This window comes from Mytilus californianus, unplaced genomic scaffold (assembly GCF_021869535.1).
Source record: "Mytilus californianus isolate M0D057914Y unplaced genomic scaffold, xbMytCali1.0.p SCAF_13, whole genome shotgun sequence".
Classification (NCBI taxonomy): domain Eukaryota; kingdom Metazoa; phylum Mollusca; class Bivalvia; order Mytilida; family Mytilidae; genus Mytilus; species Mytilus californianus.
In genome coordinates this window covers 25005405-25026408 of record NW_026262615.1, presented here as the reverse complement: position 1 = coordinate 25026408, position 21004 = coordinate 25005405, and the positions used below count along the sequence as shown (strand labels likewise).

At 31.2% G+C, this 21004-nt stretch overlaps 2 protein-coding genes across 12 annotated transcripts in view; one reads left to right on the top strand and one right to left on the bottom strand.

Moving 5' to 3' along the window:
- Window positions 1-21004, top strand: part of LOC127723409 (glucose dehydrogenase [FAD, quinone]-like) — a 483936-nt gene that overhangs the window by 319735 nt on the left and 143197 nt on the right. For 3 of the 11 annotated variants that reach the window (XM_052230029.1, XM_052230033.1, XM_052230028.1), the window contains exon 2: window positions 19811-19957. The exons of 6 other annotated variants lie outside the window; for them this stretch is intronic. In XM_052230029.1, coding sequence (XP_052085989.1) covers window positions 19825-19957 — 133 coding nt within the window. In that variant the 5' untranslated portion in view covers window positions 19811-19824. Of the gene's footprint in view, window positions 1-11878; window positions 11970-17290; window positions 17357-19810; window positions 19958-21004 lie in introns of those variants that run through there. 2 more of the 11 variants (XM_052230032.1, XM_052230027.1) reach the window with 2 other exon arrangements.
- LOC127723414 (perlucin-like protein) overlaps window positions 1-21004 on the bottom strand; it is a 136682-nt gene that overhangs the window by 12556 nt on the left and 103122 nt on the right. The window lies entirely within an intron of this gene.

Below are 21004 nucleotides of genomic sequence, written 5' to 3'. Positions count from 1 at the left end.
GATAAACAAGAGTCCACAAAAACTAAACAGATAATTACGCAAAACGAAGGCCACCAACTGATTATTGAGATACTACATGTATCAAGAAAAAATCATGATGATCAATAAACCATCAAATTAGGTTAATGTAAAGTAACCCTTGTCATAGGGACATCTGCAGCTAACAATAGTTCTAAATCATTAATGAGCTACTCAGTTATTGGACTTTATATGTTAAAAACAACTGCCGGCGCAATAAACAAATGTCAACTAGCCAATACAGAATAACTTGGCCAAATTTATTTGGTCAAAGAAGTCAACGTTGATGTTGAAATGAAGCTATAGAAACAAAAGTTCCTGATTGAATATTCGAAGTCATCCCTCCGAACGCTCTTTTATTGACGTCATTATGATTTGATCGACAGTAATGGAATGTATGTGTCAAAAATGACATCGGATATGACCCACTTATCATAACCACAATACCGTCCGTTTTTGTGATGTGACATTATGACCGAATGCGACTGTCAACGTTTCATTTCATATTTACTAGATTTTTACTCTAGTGGTGATGTGTTTATAGGTCTGAAAAATGACATTTCCAAATGAACTACTAGTATATGTTTGAATCCAACTTACCGGACATGGCCCATCAACGCATTCGAAAAAGAGTAACAGCACAGGTGTTACTAGTATAGCAGGAACATCTGACCGTTTTGGAGCGTCCGAGTTTTACCCATGCATTGGTGGAGTTTGATCAAGGCTGTTCATTCATGCTTTCATAAGCACATGCAAAAACAGTGAGCTCCCGTGAGCACATGAGTTCTTAACACATATGCAAAAATGATTATTTGGAATCTTTAACAAAATAACTTGTAATTCACTGCAAGTTTGGGAATCCAACATTTTAAATATTTAACGAAAGAGGAGATTTTGGAATATCATAAACATGTCATTCTCAACATATAAAAAAGGATGATAAAAATCTCGCGCATTCACTAGTAGCAAAATTTCAGTCTGAAACGGTCATTTTGTTCTGATCAAGTCTTAATCGACTGGATTTACCGCTAGAGAAATACGTCAAGACTTTTTTAGACTTTCAGACGCCGTCACGATATACCGTTTTAAATCCGTTCAGTTATGTCAAGATAAACAAGACAGATTGTGCTTGCGTTCGTTTAAGTCTGTTAAGACGGTTTCAGACAAAATCAGACCAAACCTAAAAAATTCCTCTCAAATTTGTCATACCGTGTTCAGATCCGTTCAGTATGCTAGTATGATACTCAGAGTTACGCCCCTTCTGATTGATGGTACATTTTAAATTGAGAAATATTTGCTAGAATTAAAAGCGTAACTTTCGAATAAATAAATAAAGAAATCATCTGTTGATTATTTATTTCTGTTGTTGTTTTGTTGAGGACTTAAAAAATTATTCGTCTATAAATGTCGTTGGTTTTATTTTTCAAATTAATGTTAGTTTATTTTAATTATTTATTAATTGTATATCGGCAAAAAAAAGGTTACCATTATTTGCTGCAACCTGTATTTAAAGATATACATTTTATACATGTATATTTACGATATTTACTAAGGATAATAAAAGTTACCCTCAGAAATTACCGTATTAAAACAGATTTGAAATAGACGGAAATTGCGTGCATTTAGGAAATTGTTTTTTTTTTTGTTTTGTTTTTTTTTATTTTATGCAATCGTTACATCGTTACTTACAAAACATGTATATTATACACTTATTACTAACATGTTGTTAACCCGACAGGTAAAAAATGTAGTCGTTATCCCAAATAAAATGTGTACGGATATTGATTTTTGTCTTTGAAAAAAAGTACTTGCACTGGAAATTTAAATTTAACAAGATAAATGTAAGGAGATGTGGTATGATTGCCAATGAGAGAACTATCCGTCATATTTCAACTGTGAACTTTAGCAATTTAATTAGCACATATTTAGTATGTTTTATGTCAGGTGCTACAATTCTGTATCTGTTGATACTTTCCTCGTATAAAAACTGGAAATTTACTTTAGAGCATTTTATAATAGTAAATTTCGTGCGGGTTACTTGGTAAAACTTGGAGAAGTTTCTATTTTCTTAGCTTGTATTGTGCAATATATTTCTTAACAATGCTTTACATCACACTGTTGTGCATCTAAACGCTACCAAGGCCGCTTAAGTGCATTGAGCTTCTAAACTGTACTTAGCCAGTGATGAGACAGTATTAAAATTATAAATAGAATACCACCGGATAGAGCTTTTCATTAAAACAATATATTCCTATGTATTATTCAGTACCCATAATATTAATTAATCATTGATCTCTATAGTAAAATAAAACGATAACCCACGAGATTCCAATCCTACTTACTATATAAATCCTTGGCGTATAATTTGATACAGTATGTTCTGTTTTAAAGATTGAGAGCAATGACACGTGCTAGTAATCAACCGGGTCAACACTCGGGTCAACAGGTAATAAACCCAATGATCCATAACGCATGAAAGAAGATTGACAATTACATTACTAATTCCGGAGTAAGCAGGATATTTATATATCTCGTCTTTCTGAAATACATTATTTCTTTTTGTTCATAGTTATGTCCAAAGTTATGCCCTTCGATACAATATTTTACAAACACATGTACAGTTCGGAAGTTTTTTTATATTGTTGAAATAAATTGTTATTTGTTTAGTTATTTATTTATTTTCGTCATTCATTCATTCATTCATTCATTCATTCATTCATTCTTTCATTCATTCGTTCATTCATTCATTCGTTCATTCATTCATTCATTCATTCATTCATTCATTCATTCATTCATTCATTCATTCATTCATTCATTCATTCATTCATTCAAAAATTTACTTTATTTCTTTATTGTATTTTATTTCTTCATTTCTTTCTTTCACTCTTTTCTTTATTTCTTTCTTTATTTATTTTTCATCTTCGCTAGGCAAGAGTTACGATCCAGTCCCCTCCTCTTCACAGGCTACCGAAGATGGGGGCACTTACTCAACCCCATCAGGTAATATTAACGCACGTGTATCGCGAATACAACTTAGTCACAGCAGGGTACCAATGTGATATATGTGTGAATTTATTGTATTTCAGCTACACATGTGAAAAGCTGCACGTATGGACAAAACTATGTAAAGTCAAGGATTTGTATAGTAATATCTGAAGTAAACATAATTTAGATTGTTTTATGATGTGCGGTTAAATTCTGTAATTAAACAAAACACTTTGATATGAACAAATGTCGGTATCTGTGTAGAATGTACATTTTGAGTATTATAAAAATTCTCAATTTTAATGTAATTTTAAGGATTTTTTAAGCTACAAATACAAATCCATGTTATATTGAAATAAGCTTTTCGTGTCGAAAAAAGACATATAATAATGAAAAATGCATGCAATTATTTTGGCTAGTAGTCCATACATGAAATCGCATTAAACATAAAGATCTCAAAAAGAAGATCGCCAAATCAGATCTAGTCAGCAATTCATTTTCATCCTTTGCAAGTGATTCGGAAACTTTAAAACAGCGTAATGGTAAAATGTCATCTGACTGATGCTAATTGCATGTACAAAGAATAAAGGTTTGTGTACTTACAAATTACGGCATCATAGAGAACAGGAATTAACAAATATATTATTTTCAAATTTACAAATCCAATTCGCACGGAAAATCACTGTCACAATCGTTGACCACTGATTCATCACCAGATTTAACACAGATCACGTTCATACAATTTTCAAAATAGAAATATATTCCAACACTATCATACAACTTAGGCACGCATATGCTAATGAAGCCTTTTGTTATTTAAAAAATACGTATACAGAATTGTGTGCAATATTAATATTGTATATTTAATACTACTGTTCTGGCGTAGATACATCTCTCACTTATCTAAGACGTTTTTGAATCTCACTTCAAATTTGCACTTTACTGATACAGATGACAACACAAGACTTAAGTAAAGACCATAAATTCCCGTAGAAATTTCAAGTGGAAGCTAAGCGGTGTTAATAAAAACTAAAAACTTTTCGTTTGTTACAAAACAATCTCGATACATTGGTAAGATAATACTGATTGATTGATTGATTGGTTGATTGTTGATGTTTAACGCCACTTTCAGTTCTATTGTGCCATATCGTGACATTTATTTTATTGTGGGAGGAATCCAGAATGCCCGGATAGAACCGCAGACCTTCGGTAGGAAAACTGACTATCCAAAATAATTAAGATTGAAGTCGAGGGTTCATGTCAAGTGCAGAATTCTACAGGCTAGTGACACAATAGTCCGACTACTTGGATTACTAGGTCACCGAGGCCGTTTATATAATACTGAATGATGTCCCTAAAATTATTCTTAATTTGTTTTCATTTTTAAATTACCATTCGCAACGTTTCCAACATAGTCTAATTATGACTGCTGTGACTCGTTTAACGTTCATCGAACAATATCACTTACTATATAGTGTGACATTTATCGAAATGATAACAAGTTTAAGAGTATACAATGGTAAAATCAAGAGCATTTTTTTATTCAAATAATTGTGTTGAAACAGTCGTGTGTATGGTTGTTTTATTCTACGAGTTTTCCCGATGCAAGTATATTTTATCAAATTTCATATTATTTTCAAGTGTCATGTGGCGCGGAAAGTGTCACGGATGATATGTCGGATTGCAAATGCGCGTATGCTATGGACGTTTTAGGAATTGGAGATCGTGTTTAAAATTTAAAGATGTCCTAAAGAAAACTAGAGAAAAAGTGACTTCTTTAAAACAACTTCTATAGAACAGACCAAAGAACAATAGCGTGTGCACGTAAACTGAGAGGAATAAAGCGTGAAATCAAACAAAAACTGCTGATTTACCCTATTACCTTTACCTGCATCAATGGAGCCAAAACGCATTACAAAACTTCATATGAAAACGATTAAATCAACTATACTTGGATGAATTATTTCTAAGTTCTACTACAACGGAGATCTATGAACATGCACTAATATTCCAGGACTGGGAATAGGGTTGGGGTAAGCATTGTTATCATCATCTTGTTGATATTTTCAACAGACAGACGGCGTTCCGTGAATTACACAATACAATTAAATATCAATAGTTTATTGCACGAAATTCCTTATCATGTACATTAACATTACTTGTAGTATGTTATGAGATAACTGGAGATAAAGACTTAGCTTATAAGTGTGTAAGCCGTGTGTAGTAATGAAAAATATCATTCAGCAGAAAAAAGGAGATGCAAACTGTTTGAAACCTTATATAATCTTCATCGTTGACAAAGTTTTATTGACTTCACCACCAAACGGTCTTTAGTTTCTTATGAATCCTCATATGTTAAAACGGAGACAAACATATATAAGGATCTGGATTGGGTTAACAGAATAGGGAATAATTGGTAAAACGCGCAGAATAAAGAGCAAACATATAAAGAATAGAGAATAATGGGGTGCTGAAATATAAAGAAAATAAATAAAAAATAGAGAAAAATGGTATAAAAAGATTAGGAATAAAGAAATCAATGACCCTGTATCGACCCTCTTCATGCTCATATATCATACTATATAGTTTTACTTAATATATACGTTTTCGTGAGTTAGTCAAATTGAAATATGCAAATTTCTGAAGAATCATACATATTGATTGGTTTATTTATCTCAGGGAATATATGTGAACGTCAGCAAATTCATATTTGCAACAATGGCTCTTTTTTCTTTTTTTTTTTTGGTGTAAAAATTTGGACAAAAATTACTAAAACATATTTTTTTTTCATTGGATGTCATTTGCAAATGAAACATCACAGGAAACTGTAAATTTCTGCTTTTCAAACAACATTTATTCCTATTGTATCTTTAGTTAAAACAATTTAAAGTCATAACAATTATAATGAACGCGTATTTTTTCTATCATCTACAGTCATGTAATATACTTCCCCGACCTTTCGCTTCTTATAGAAAAGTCAAGACTCACGTCAAAATTTTGCATGTAGAAAGTTGTATGTAGTAGGTTGAGAATGATAAGATTGTGTATGTTTCTCAGTCCAATTTCGTGAATAAAGTACATAATTTTCAAGAGAATTCTCAAAATTTTGAGTTTTTCACTGACGAGATACCCCAAATTCCTAATATCTTTAAGAATCCATAGCTTCCTAAAAATCGGCAACATTTTTACTTAACAACCTTTCCAATGTTTTGTAAATCTGTCAAGAATATGAAAGGCACCAGTGAGGCAAAGACAGCATGGTTCAGCAAAATTGCCGTGACGGTCTGTTATTCACCACTCACAACACCGTGTAGCTGGGATGTGCTATTATATTTTTTTCAATTTAACATGTTTAAGTATGTGCATTATTATAACAAATATATTTTTTTCTTTAGGTTGTCTGTTACAATTTTACTTCACTGATCAAGCTCCAGTTAAGTGTACTTTCCGAGTATCCAGGATAATATTTAGAATATGATGATTAAAACAAACTTGCATTATCTATGACCTTTTTATTTTCTTATTCTATTAGATAGATTTTTAGATGTTATCTTTTTGAATTCATAAAAAATATTTTTTTTCAGACACCGTTCTGTTCTCGTTCATTATGCTTCATAGTTCTTTCATAAATATATCATAAACATCTAAAAAGAAAATCCATTTTTGCTCTGAATCATAGTATGAACCTCGTTAAACCATAATTACCCTGATCAGATACTCAATACTATATCTTTTACTGATATCTTGTTTTTAAAAGACTTTTGTTTGCAGATTGTGCAATTTCCCCCATTATTTTTAAATGAACATGAAATAAAGAAATTGAAATAGTCTTCCTCTTTTGTTTTACAAAAAAACACATTCACTATTTTTAGAAATTGTTCATTTTAATGATAACTTCTTTGTAGGAATTATATACTGTATCAGTTTTCATATGATAATTTTAATTTGATTTTATATTAAAATTTTAAATATATGGCTTTGTATATATTTGATGTACTTAAATAAAATATAGAATTTTATTATAAATATCATTTGATTCTTTTTGGGTGGAAGATTTTAAGACCCTAAACTGTACAATCCAGTTTGATTTATTAATTATCTGTTCTTGTCTTCTGATAACTTGGTCTTTGTTTATTTGCATCCATTCGTTTTTTTGTTTTGGGAAATCAAAAACGAAAAACAAAGAATCGAAAGTTTTTATGTTTTTTTTGTTTTTTTGATATCTTAAAACCAAAAGAAAAAAAACCCGAAAGTATTTTAGTTTTCTAGCTTTTGATATTATAACACAAAAACGAATGAGAGTTGACTTCAATTTCACTTTTCATCTCTAAGAATATCGATTCAAAAATGAATAATATTTTCATATGTGGTTTAAGAGTTATAAAAAAAAAAGATTGTCAATATAGTATATGTTTTAAGAACCAATATAATATGGTTAGTACATAATATAAATAAACTCATCATAGATACCAGACTTAAATTTTGTACGACAGACGCGCGTTTCGTCTAAAAAGGTTCATCAGTGACGCTCGAATCAAAATAGTTAAAAAGGCCAAATAAATTATGAAGTTGAAGAGCATTGAAGACCCAAAATTCCGAAAGTTTTTCCCAAATACAGCTAAGGTAATATGTTCCTGGGGCAAAGATGAAGTATATTTGAAATTAAACTTGGATGTAGACAAAATAGACCGCCGGAATTATAATTAAAATACGTTGATACATTGCACATTGTTGAACAAAGACTTTCAAAATATCTTATTGTCATCAATAATAAAATATACTATCTATTGTGTTATATTGAACTATTAAATGGAATATAAGTTAAAATTATTCGGTTAAACGTCTTAAAATAACGATCATGGTAAATACATATATCAATGTTTATAATATATATAAACTATACCGCATTAATGAGAGAGAGAATTACTGATAAAAAAAACTCCCCGTTAACGTGAACAGAACAGTTATCAGATCAATCTATCAGATTCATAGATAAAGGGGACGACGCTAAACGACCCTTATCACCCCGGTTTTTTTGGTGGAGTTCGTGTTGTTCAGTCTAGTTTTCTATGGTGTGTTTTGTATACTGTTGTTTATCTTTTAGTCCTTTTTTTGTTTTGCAATGGTATTGTCAGCTTATATCAGAGTTATGTTTATGAATGTCCCTTTGGTATCTTTTGACCCTCTTTTATAATCTATATGTTAGGGTACGGCTTTATTAACTTGTGAAAGTGTAGAAATGTAAGGCAGTGAAACCCGTATCATAGTTGGGCATTTGTTTGACTATTGCGAGATTCATAAATACACACTAAAGTCCGGTCCGAATGAAAATGTTAAATCCGATGACAAATGGACAGAAATTCACGGTTATTTTTTTTTTTATCTTTTGAATATAAAAGAGTTTTTTTTTAAATACTATAGTATTATAAATCAAATCATGGTATGTGTAGGATATTTGTATATAGCTTTACTAGGTGAATAATTATCATCTTTTAATCAAAGTAAGGATATATTTATATATTTCTTAATATATGATTTGCATATTAGGGAATACTTTGATAAGGTTAGTCGAGAGGGCTTCCGGTAGTGGCTCTTGAAGTTATTTATTTTTGGATAGACGACCTTGACGAAACTATGTAACTAATGTAAACAAGATGGCGGCGATACTAACACAAAACCGGCTCGACGTTAAAAATATTTATTTTCATTTCACGTTCATCGTTAAATTAAATAATAAACACAAAACATTCATTTGAATGATTATAAGATATTTTTGTAGTTTATTTTTTAACAGATAGCAAATTTCAAGGAGTACATATTTTTATTGCGTTAACCAAAAAAAACATATCCCTATGCCAGGCCAATTCAATGACACACATATACAATTTACGTGTGATAGAGGTAACGAGTGGTGAAATTAAATTCCACATCTCCAATTTTGAAGAATTATAAGGATTAAACGCATTTTTAAAGGAATGTATTGGTGTATAAACTGGAACAAGTCACTCACAAACATATCATAAAAGTAATTCGAGTCTCGATCATTCATGATTCGTTTTCTTGACTGTTACGTTAATCACAATCTCTGCAATTTCTACGCTTTACACTACTATTCCCCATGCTCAATTAAAAAATCGACTTCACCATCTCATTAAACAGAGCTTTTTCTATAAAAATGGGAATCGTAGATGTAAATATCTTGTTTTGGGTTATAATAATTCTTATTTTGTGAAGAACCACACTGATTCTACCAAAAAAATATACTGAAGATGATATCATCAAAATGCTGTACTTTTTGATCGACAATATATTTGTTGAGTCTGGAGGATTGATATTTCAACAGACAGTCGGTATTCCAATAGACACTTATTGTGCACCCCTACTGGCCGATATTTTTTTTTTCTCGTATGAAGCAGAATTCATTCAAAACCTTCTAAAAGACAAAAAGAAAAAGCACATTGCCAAATTCTTTAATTTTACCTTCAGATATATTGATGATGTCCTATCACTGAACAACCCGTATTTCAGCCAGTACTTACATCTCATATATCCCAGTGAACTTGAAATTAAGGATACTACTGACACTAGAAGAACTGCTTCATAACTTGATCTTTTCCTCAATATTGACACAGATGGACGACTTCATACTAAAATCTATAACAAACGGGACGATTTCAACTTCCCAATGATCAATTTTCTATTTCTTAGCAGTAACATACCCTCTGCCTCATCGTATGGTGTTTACATATCTCAGTTGATACGTTATGCTCGTGCATGTTCACACTATACGGACTTCATATACAGGAGTGTGCTCCTTACGCAGAAACTGCTCCAACAGAGTTATGAGGAGGAAAGATTTAAAATGACACTCCGTAAATTTTATGGACATCATCACGAATTGGTTGATCTATACGATGTGTCTGTGTCTAAACTAACTAACGACATTTTATCACCTCTTAGATTGTGGTTTACCATCTACTTCGTCTGGTCTTCTAAGTACCGAACTTGACCTATTCCCGAATATGACTGTTTTGCTGAGTGTAAATTCGCATTGCTTTTAGACGTGTCTCGGTATTTGTACATCCAACATTCATGTATTTAGTTATGATGTTCCATTTACATTTCTGGTTGGATGTTGTTTTATGTCTTACAAGTTTTATAAATACTACTACAATTAAACATAATCTGATATAGAACCATATTTTTCTGAGATTCTACATTTACCAAATTTGCACAAATATGTAGAAAATGACAATTAAATACAAACAAGCATTGAGAACATACTTAGTTAGTCGGTACATGTATTTGACACACAATCTTTCTATGCTTTTTCACATTTTCACATTTTTTTGTCGTTTTTGATTTTAATTCTATTTCTATTTTCTATATGCATGTAAAAGTAAAGATATTAATCACCTAGCTCATTTATATGATTTTTAATTTAAAGCAACTATATATACATGTTTTATTTGTTCTTACACAGTTTGATTAAGAAGAAAAACCGACAAGGTTATAAAATACTAATAATACCACCATTACTAACACAATTCTATATTAATATTCTTGTACATGTTGTAATGGTTAGAAAATACATCAAATAACACCATTACAAACTTAATCCCAATTTCATATTGTATTTTTAGAAATTTACCTGTGACAACACTTTTTGTGGCGTTGATACATTCGTGTGACGCACAGTTCATTATTCTATTGTACTGTTTTTGTGGTAGGTTAATGTTAATATTGTTCATAACGATATAATATTGTTATTTATGTGTGCTTCCCAGAGAAGATCTTCTGATGTAATTGTTGTTTAGTTGGTTACGGGGATGTTCAAATGAATTAACAACGAATTTGCTCTCGGAGATATAAATCGATCACACATAATTGGTCGATCACACAACCCGGAAGATACTCACAAAAAAAAACAGAGCAAATCAGTTAACTGAACATCCGAGACAAATTATTGTCAAGCTTAATGACCACTACGTCAAATCATGATTATAACAAGTAACTTAATAGGTGCGAGTATACACCTCTAAAACTCATAACATACGCAGAAGCAGCAGCGGAAAGATCAAGAGCAAGGTCTTGAGTGCGTTTGAGTTTGTCAATTTTATGGACTTCCCCGTTTTGAATTTGCCTTGGAGTTCTGTATTTTTGTTATACCTTTTTTTTAAAACACAAACAATCAAATCTCTGGTGACTGCATGTCTTAATAGATAACATGGAACTGTTCATATTAATACAATTGTATATATTTCCAGGAATATTATGAGTAAATGCCTATTTGAAAGCATCATTAGATAAAGATAATCACATATTCGTCTATAATGATGGTCAGCAGGGTTATACAAATCATTACTTTATTCATATCATTATCCCTCAATGGCATCAATAATCTGATTTGTCGTGTATATTGCCATTTAATTCAAAATAATTTTGACAATTTTAAACGTATTTACTACCTTAATATTTGATGATATCAACAAATGTTACTTGTTTTTTCTTCACTTTTTCTTCTTTTTTTCTTCTTCTTTTATTTCAAATATGCATATATCTCATTATTGCCAAGGATTTGTAAAATTACCCTCAGACTTGTTAATTACCACGTGAATACTTACCTTGATCAGTTATCTGTCACGTGAATCACGTTAACGTTTAGAATTTATTATACATGTTTTGCATGACTCCGAAAATCCCTTTTGTCTATATTGTTTAATTCCATACGGTTTTGAAGACCTATAAAATAGAACCAAATCCTGTATGCAGTCCTTTAAGGAAATATTGATTCATATCTTTTATCGTAGACAAGCGTACTGTTGATAATATTTGTATGTTTTACTATCAATCATGACTTGGAAAAGATATGTCATGACACGTCGTATTTCAAATCTATTCAAAATTTTGTAGATGAAAATAAACTCATCATAGACCAGGATCAAAATTTTATATTTACGCCAGACGTAAGTATTATTATTCATCAACAACTATATTTGTGAATACTTATTTCTCCAAACTATTTGGTCCATCAATGTGCATCCTTTGTTTTTGCTTTATGCATATTACATATAATTATTCAATTTTTGTTCTCAGCAGATGTTTATGTTTTTTATTTATACTATTTTACCAAATAACTGAATTGATATGGTTGAATCAATTTAGTATGTGGCTGCTTTCAATTTGACCAATTTCAACCAGATGAAACATAACTCATGATTTATACTGTGTGAGAGTTGGCCTATACTCACCAGGCACTAAGATTACTCACAGTCTAACATATATTGATTTTATCTACATTAAGTTATTTATCATTCGTAAAATTGTTTCGCAGGCATTTTCATTATCAATGTTGGTCTATGGGTTGACTCAACAAGACATGTGCCTAAAACCTTCAGAGATGAAACATGCATGCTTAAATGTACAAAGATTAGTTGTTATTAATGTGGACCTTGTTCGTTTATTGATCAGTCATTGTTTCTTTTTGTTGTACACAAGTCTGCATTTAAATGTACAAAGCCTAGCCCCTGACTTCCATATTCGTCGTCGATCTGATCTTTGAAAGTGCTAATTTGGAAGAAATATGGCTACAGATTAATTTAAAAGATAAAAGGCATAAGTGAACTTTTTATATACCTCCCAATAGTGCAAAAGATTCCTGGGAGATACTTACATATTCTCTTGATATGCGGTCTAATGACAGTACTATTAATAGCATAATGACAACCGACGATTATAACAAAAATAAAAGAAAACACTATAATGAGGAAAATGAAAAATGTTCTTGATAGGTTTACGATTGAAAAAAAATTCTTATTTGTTCAGCTAATTCTTCAATATGCAGACGTCGTATGGGATTTCTAAAATCAGAATTTAAATTACTAAACTTTAGACGGGGGCACTAAGCTTACGTTATTTACAAATTGTATGCTAAAATGCAATGGGAAAAAATTATCTGATAGACGATGCAACCATAGATTAATTCTTTGAAAATAAACATAGCCATAATGCCTCATTCAGTGGGAAGTACACATGACCATTAACATGACTAAACAAGACAACGAACTAATATTATACAACTCTATCCGTTTTTTTTTCTGAATATGTTCACTCGGCAACAACAAGACTATTGAACACATTTAATTTAAAGATCAGAAAATTTGAATTTCTATGATTAATAAAAAAAAACAAATTTGGACTCCACAAGGTAAAGTTCCAATTTATTACTATACAATTGAGAATGGAAATATGGAATGTGTCAAAGAGACAACAACCCGACCAAAGAACAGAAAACAGCCCAAGGCCACCAATGGGTCTTCAACACAACGACAAAATCCCGCACCCGGAGGCGGGCTTCAGCTGACCCCAAAACAAAAATGTGTACTAGTTCAGTGAAAATTGACGTCACACTAAACTCCGAAACATATGAACTAAAATTAAAAAAAAACAAACAAGACTAACAAAGGCCAGAGGCTCCTGACTTGGGACAGGCGCAAAAATGCAGCGGGGTTAAACATGTATTGTGAGATCTCAACCCTCCCCTTATACCTCTAGCTAATGTAGAATAAACAAACACACAGCAATACGCACAGTTAAACTCAGTTTAAAAGAAGTCCGAGTCCGATGTAGAACAGGAAACAGAAGAAACTAAGCAAAATGACAATGATACATAAATTAACAAAGGACAACTAGCAGTTACTGACGTGCCAGATCCAGACCTCATGTAGGTTATCAATTGAATTCTCACATATCCCGTCGTAACTTAGTAGACTCCCTAAACCGTCCGTGGTAATTTACAAAAAGTTTAAACTAAGCTTCTCCTGCTATGAACACATCGTTCATATCAATTAAAATGTCACAATTGGTTAAATAACAGATCTGACGATTTTGTCTGGTTTCTAAAGATTTAAGTTAGCGAAACCATGTCGTTTTCACATGCATTAATTTAAATGACAAAATGCATTTATATTTTCATATTTTAGTATTTATGAATCCATAAATAATATGTTGTCCTATATAAAATCGTAAAGTTGAAGGTGCATTGCGTAAGAAGTGGCTACCATGTAATAAATATGATCATTATAAGATGAATCTTTTGTAGACGAAACACGCGTATGGTGTACAAATTTATAAACCTAATATCATTTATGAAGTTTTTGTTATACTGTGACATGTTTACAGGAATAACACAAGGTTAAAATATTTGACAAGAACGTTGATCATTTAAATGGTTGGTTACATCTTTTTGCTAGTATGGTACACATGTATAAAATAATATGTGACTATTTGATAATTGAATATATTTAAAGTAACAGAGGACACAAAATAAAAAGTGACAGGCTGAAGAAAAAAAAAAAGGATGAAAAGAAAACCAACAATCCACAAAACATTACACAAAAAAAGAATAATTATTTTGACAGAATTCTAAATACAAATAGGATGATTTTATGTGCTCTAGAAGGGTACACAAAACCTTATTCACATGCGCCGCCCGTCGTATAACCTGATTAGAAGCTAGCAGCATAGACATAGGATAATATCTGTTATTATTTTGCATACATGTTAATTTTACCCATTTTCGTTGTTTCATTGTATTTTGAAAATGAGATAACAAAAGGAAGGAGATATAAAAAAAAACAGTTGATCATAGTTTACATTAAGACAGAAGACACACAGCTTTCCGGAAAACAAACATACACAGTACAAATAGCAAAAATAACCCTTTTGAAATCATTTGGCTAACTCATATGTTCCGAAAGGATAAACATATGTGCACATAAAAATTCAGGTACCAAAATAAGAATATGACAGTGTTCTTTTCAGTCAGTCGTTGGTTGATATAGTCGAGCTTTTCAGTCAGTCGTTGGTTGATAAAGTCGAGCTTTTCAGTCAGTCGTTGGTTGATATAGTCGAGCTTTTCAGTCAGTCGTTGGTTGATATAGTCGAGCTTTTAGTTAAGTGAATTTATATGGACTTCCCTTTTATGAACTCAACTTGGAGTTTGGTATTTTTGTTATTACAATCATTTTGTATTACACAATCAACAGCTTATGTTTTTGGCTCAACTGGTTCTCCCTTTCTTATTCTATTGAAAGTAAACATTCATCTCGTAAGAGACAATAAAAATTCATCAAATGATAAGACCCGAAATAATTAAATCGAGAAAAGGTTATTTTTAGAAGTTCACAGGACGGAAGGAAAATAATCTTTTCAAGATTTGATAATTTTGATAGTAAATTTTAATAACGGTTATAATTGTATGATTTTACTAAACTTAATTTGAGGTTATACATGTTTTGTGTTTTACAGTTTGTTTTTTTTTGGCTGTAGAATATTTGCCATGTCAGTATCAGAACTGCAACCAAACCTTATGGCCCTACGTCATTTTCACCAAACGACAACTATTTATTTCTTATTCGACGTGCAAATGCGACAAAATTTAAAGGGGTAATATTTTCTACGTGTGCATTCCCAAACATATATTTTGCTTAGGCGTAAAAGTGGCGGTCATTTTACTGCGTGCACATTCAGAACAAGAAAAGAACAAACAGTTTAACGAGTTGATGCCTATGGAAACGTTCAGCTAAAAGAACGATGCTTCTTGTGCTTTCGATAACACAGCGTTCAAACAGTGTCAGGATCGATCTATATGACTGCGTTGGAGAATATAATTTAATTTGCCAAAATTAAAAATAACCAAGTTTGCAACTGAAGTGTTTGGTCCGATTTTTCTGTTGAAATATACCATTTACTTAATAAGATTAAAACTGAGCTGCATTCATGTGCATCATATTTGATTCGTATTTAAAATACTTATTTGCAAATACAACTAGATGCTTGGTATGAAACTTCTGATTTTTATTTTGGATGCAAAATAAAACAACGACAAAAACACCTTAACGGATTCTATAAACATGTGGTAACGTGGTCTTTCCCTATCCGGAAGTAAGAACTTATCTAAATGGGGAAGTCTTATTGGCTGTTTGTGGAAAATACGAAACCATGTCCGATCATAATAAGGGGGTGTTTTAGAGTGCAAGTGACTATTACAAGCACACATTTTGCAATACAAAATATACGCCTGAAGCGTATACAGAACCTTCAAAAATGAATGTCTAATTTTACATAACGTCGTGTAAAGCGTATAGTGTTATATATAAATAAGACGATGTGGTATGAGTGCCAATGAGATAACTCTCCATCCAAGTCACAATGTATAAAAAGTTAACGATTATAGGTTAAAGTACGGTCTTCAACACGGAGCCTTGGCTCACACTTAACAGCAAGCTATAAAGAGTCATTTTTTATAAAAAAAAATGGAGATATCTATATATTTGAGGTCCAAGTGTAATCGTTTATCTTCCTATACAACTATAATACGAGATTTCTACACTTTTTTTGTAAGAACTACACTGTTCTAAATCCACACTCCAATTGTATTAAAATGGCTTATTCATCTAGTCAGGTCAGAGAAAAATATTTTTATAGTGTTGTATCTCCACTATTTCTCATGTATGTTTGCTGTTAAATATTTTTGATCAAAACTATCTTAGTAGTACTATGTTTAAATGGTTTGCATGGTTTGAACTCAATATATGAGTAATTCTTAGCAAATCCAGCAGTACAGAATTGGGGATATGATATTACAAAGTTAAAAAATCCATGGTCTATCCCGAATGAAAATATTGGGTTAAATTTCTAAAACTATATAAAAATAGGGAGATGTGGTATGATTGCCAATGAAACAAGTATCCACCCAAGTTTAAATGAAGTGGATGTAAGCAATTATAGTCAACGTACGGCTTTCAACAATGAGAAACCCCCATACAGTATAGTCGGCTATAAAAGGCCCCGACATGAAAAATATGAAACAATTCAATTGAGAAAACTAATGGCCTAATTTATAACAAAACAATTTACGAAAAAACAAATATGACAGGCATCTCTTCATGCACGTAAATTCGATACCTACATAACTTTGTATGTGTCATTTTAAATAACATTCGTTTAACAATCAATTTTTAAGAAAAACAATATGATGGATAATAGAAATTTATCAATTTGGTAATACTTACACAGGTATGCTGTTTCGTGCACCTTACAAACAAACATAAAATAATCATATACTAGTTATCTATAATATATATAAATAAGAAGATGTGGTATAAGTGCATATATATGTTTTCCGATGCATCACTATCCTTAACGATTTATTTATGACGGAAAAAACGTATAACTGTTTATCACATGTTAAAAATTCATGCAAGTAATTCTAATCGTTTTAAACACTACAAATACTTAACATTTTCCCTGGGGTTTCACTGCAGGGACAATATCTGTTTAGGCAATTACGGTAGGATTTGCTTTCTTATTTCATTTGATCATTTATTGATCAATGTCTTTTACAGTTTATACATTTATTTTCCGTGTCAGATATTTTTTATGACATATAGGTAAATGTCATATCTAGATAGCTTGCACGAATAATGCTTAAGAATGAAATAGTTATTGTTGCTGTTGACTTTTTGTCTTTTCTTCTCTTTTTTGTGACCTATTAAGGATCATTAATAAATGTAATATATTGAGATTAAATAGGAAATCATGTATGGATTTATTATAACAAAAACATTAATCAAACTAAAAAGACGTTCTATAATTATTTCCTCAGGATGATCAGAAGAATAAAATATTAATTCATTAAGTATACTTTTAGCATTTTTTATTCATAAAAAAAATTTCCAATTTAGATTAGAATGTCTTTTTTTTTTAATTTGTGATAAGTTTTTTTGGAGGTACACATTACAGTATAAAAAAACTACTCTAAAACTTAGAAAAGGAATGTTGGAATATAAATAAATCTAGAAATTTCAATTGTTAGATATTTAGCTCATTATGTGGTAACAAACTAAGCTCCCAATATTTTAGATTTGGTCCATTATTCTTATAAGGTACTTCAAACAGGACTTCTCTGCAAACTATGGGATATAGATGATGATCATTTATTGAATACTTAAACAATTTAAAGTTAAGTATAGTTTATGATCCTATATATCCTGTTTGACATAAGAATTAATGAAAAATGCAGATTTAGTTGGGTCATCACATTCATTTCTACTAACAGTCAAAAAAGGAAAGGTTGTAGTTCAACTGGAGAAGTGAAAACAGCTGGGTTATGCCATTCAACGAATCAAAGCATGTGGTTCATGCATATTTCCGACTTGACACGACATTCAAGGATTTGTGAGTGCCATCAAGATCTATGTGTGGTAGCGGTAACTTACACGTTAGATATTGATACATATGTTTTTGAGTGGTAATGCTTACATAATCTCCTCAGAACTAGTATAGACGAAATCATAATTTGGTTGATTAACACGAGAGATATATCGCTGACATATCTTACGGCGGATTGTCAAGTTGAATGATAACTTTTCAAAAACAAAACTGGAAATTTTAAATTCATTATTTGAATCAAACGATACGTACTATTACAATCTCGTCAAAGTGTAAAAACTAATTTAATCAATATCCATTTAGTTTTTCCTTTATTGTAATTTGTTTCCTTCATCATATTTTGTTATATTCTTGCTACATAGCAAAATGAGTAACTGCACTGGTCATTCCTTTTTAAAACCATATTATCTGAGTTACAAATGTAGCTCCACTGATATAAAAAAGTTAAAACATTTTAATTGATTAAAACATTTTATCTTATTATTTAAAATTGTTTTGGTAAAGATAAATCATAAACATTTTATCATTAAAAATTAGGTCAACCTTGCTTACAAATTTGATGTCATTAAAGTGAGGTAATAGGAGAAATGGTCTGGTTTTTATTATTTTATTAAACATTTAAGCTTAATCTACATAGAGCATAGGCGTCACCTAAAACAATGCTTGGCCATCGAATAGATAAACATAAAACACACAAACTTTGGATACATCGGTTTTGTTCTATTATTTCTTAGCGTACACATGTCAAAAGGGCAGGCTTTGCTCAATGTTATTGAATAAACTGTCCTTTACAGAAAAGAGAATGTTTTAAACCAAAACTATAATGTATAATGTGTTATACAAGTAAAAAGATAAATCAATTAATTCTAAAATTCTGAAATTTTATAACATACTTCTTTTGTCTCACATCGTACCTTCCTCTTTGCTTTGCTAAGTTCAATCAGGACCCATCATTTGCAATCATTTACAATCAAGATCAATTTAGGCACCCGATCTAACTTACATCACTGTATTTGAAATATCTGCGTGAAATACTTTGCATGATTTACTTATGTGTATGTTCCAGTATATTAAAGTATGAATGGATAACAATTACAGTTTAAATCAACATCTCTCTACTAACGAACTGTAGCTAGTGCTTAACTGCCCTGAAAAGCAAGCAACTTCATTATAATAGATAGCATTATAATGGACTATTAATGAATGACTGAATGTTAGTTCAGAACTTAGGTGATTAACAGCGGATAATTAATAAGATGTAATGGTAATTCCATTTTTCGAACTCTTTTGCTGTTGGTCTTCTTCAATGCACGACGGAATGGCCAATGTTCAAAATGGTACACACAAATAGATAAAAGTAAACAATTTTCATATAACTGCCCGTAATGTAATGTAATGTAAGTACTGGTTAGTCACAGTTAAAGAGGACTAAATATTTGATTCAGAATATAGCCTTCATTAAAGGACGAAAAAGAATGAATGAAATGATGCACAAATGAATCATTATTTCGTAAAATGCAAAAGCTGATTTGTTAAATGTGTGAAAACATGAAGAATTCGTGTTTATTTTCAGGGTGAAATTTCATTATGTTCCTTGGGCATTCGCTTCTGAACAGTGTTACAATAATAAATGTCCTGCAAAATGTGTTGCCGCCCGGACCGAAAGACCCACCTGGCGTGTTTAACAGATCATTACGACGGTACTACGATTATATTATAGGTATGTGAACATAAATATATTGAGATGTGTGGTAAAAAAAACCTCATCAAAGATACGAAGCTATAACTTCTGTCCGCCAGACGAGCGTTTCGTCAACAAAAGACTCATCAGTGACTCGAATCATAAAAGGTAAAACGGCAAATAAAGTTGAAGATCATTGAGGATACGAAATATCGAAAGGCTTTGTCAAATACAACTATGGTAATCTATTCCGGAGGTCGAAAAAAGAGTAACGTATGATTGCGAAGTGCCAATTGCAAAGGAATTTTTTTTTATAAAAGTTGTAGGTTTAAGTGACATTTGAAGCCATTTGTCTACACAATTTTATAAAACATTACAATCAACATCTTTTAATGATAAGTTTATTGTTGATAGCTTGTACCTTTTTCCAATCAGTTGATTATTGAATTTCTGTTAATTCGACACGTGTGGCGTGATAAAGACAAAGTCAGAGAGGCCCGAAAAAACAAACAAAAGAAAGATGGATGATATTGGACAACTATAATTCTTTTGCATAAAACTTTATCCAATAATAATTTGATTCGGCACAATTAGATTTTTTTCGTAAAATGCGAAAATGGCCAGCAAGAAACCTGTTACTGGATAAGACGTCTATCATATCTTTGATTATGTATAAAGAAAATAACAATGGAGATATATATTCTCCTTGGGTAACTCCGATGGTGCATGGAAAGAATTCCGATTTTTCGTTATTATAGATAACTCTTGATTTGATGTTACCATACATATTTCTTATTACTTTAGACATTTTGCCATTTATGTGGTTGAGATTTTTGTTTATATCGCAGTCAATTTATCCAGATGGTATCAAAGGCCGTTGCAAATCAATGAATGCACTGTAAACCCTTTTCTTTCGATTTGACATTATGTTTAAAATTAAGTAAAGGATGAATACATAACCAAAAGTCAAGTGGTCAATCTGAAATCAACTCTGATTATGATAAATAAAAAGCTCATCGGTGAATTTAGTTAATCTTTCATATATTACAGAAGTAAACAATTTGTCAAAAAACAGCTCAATAAAGT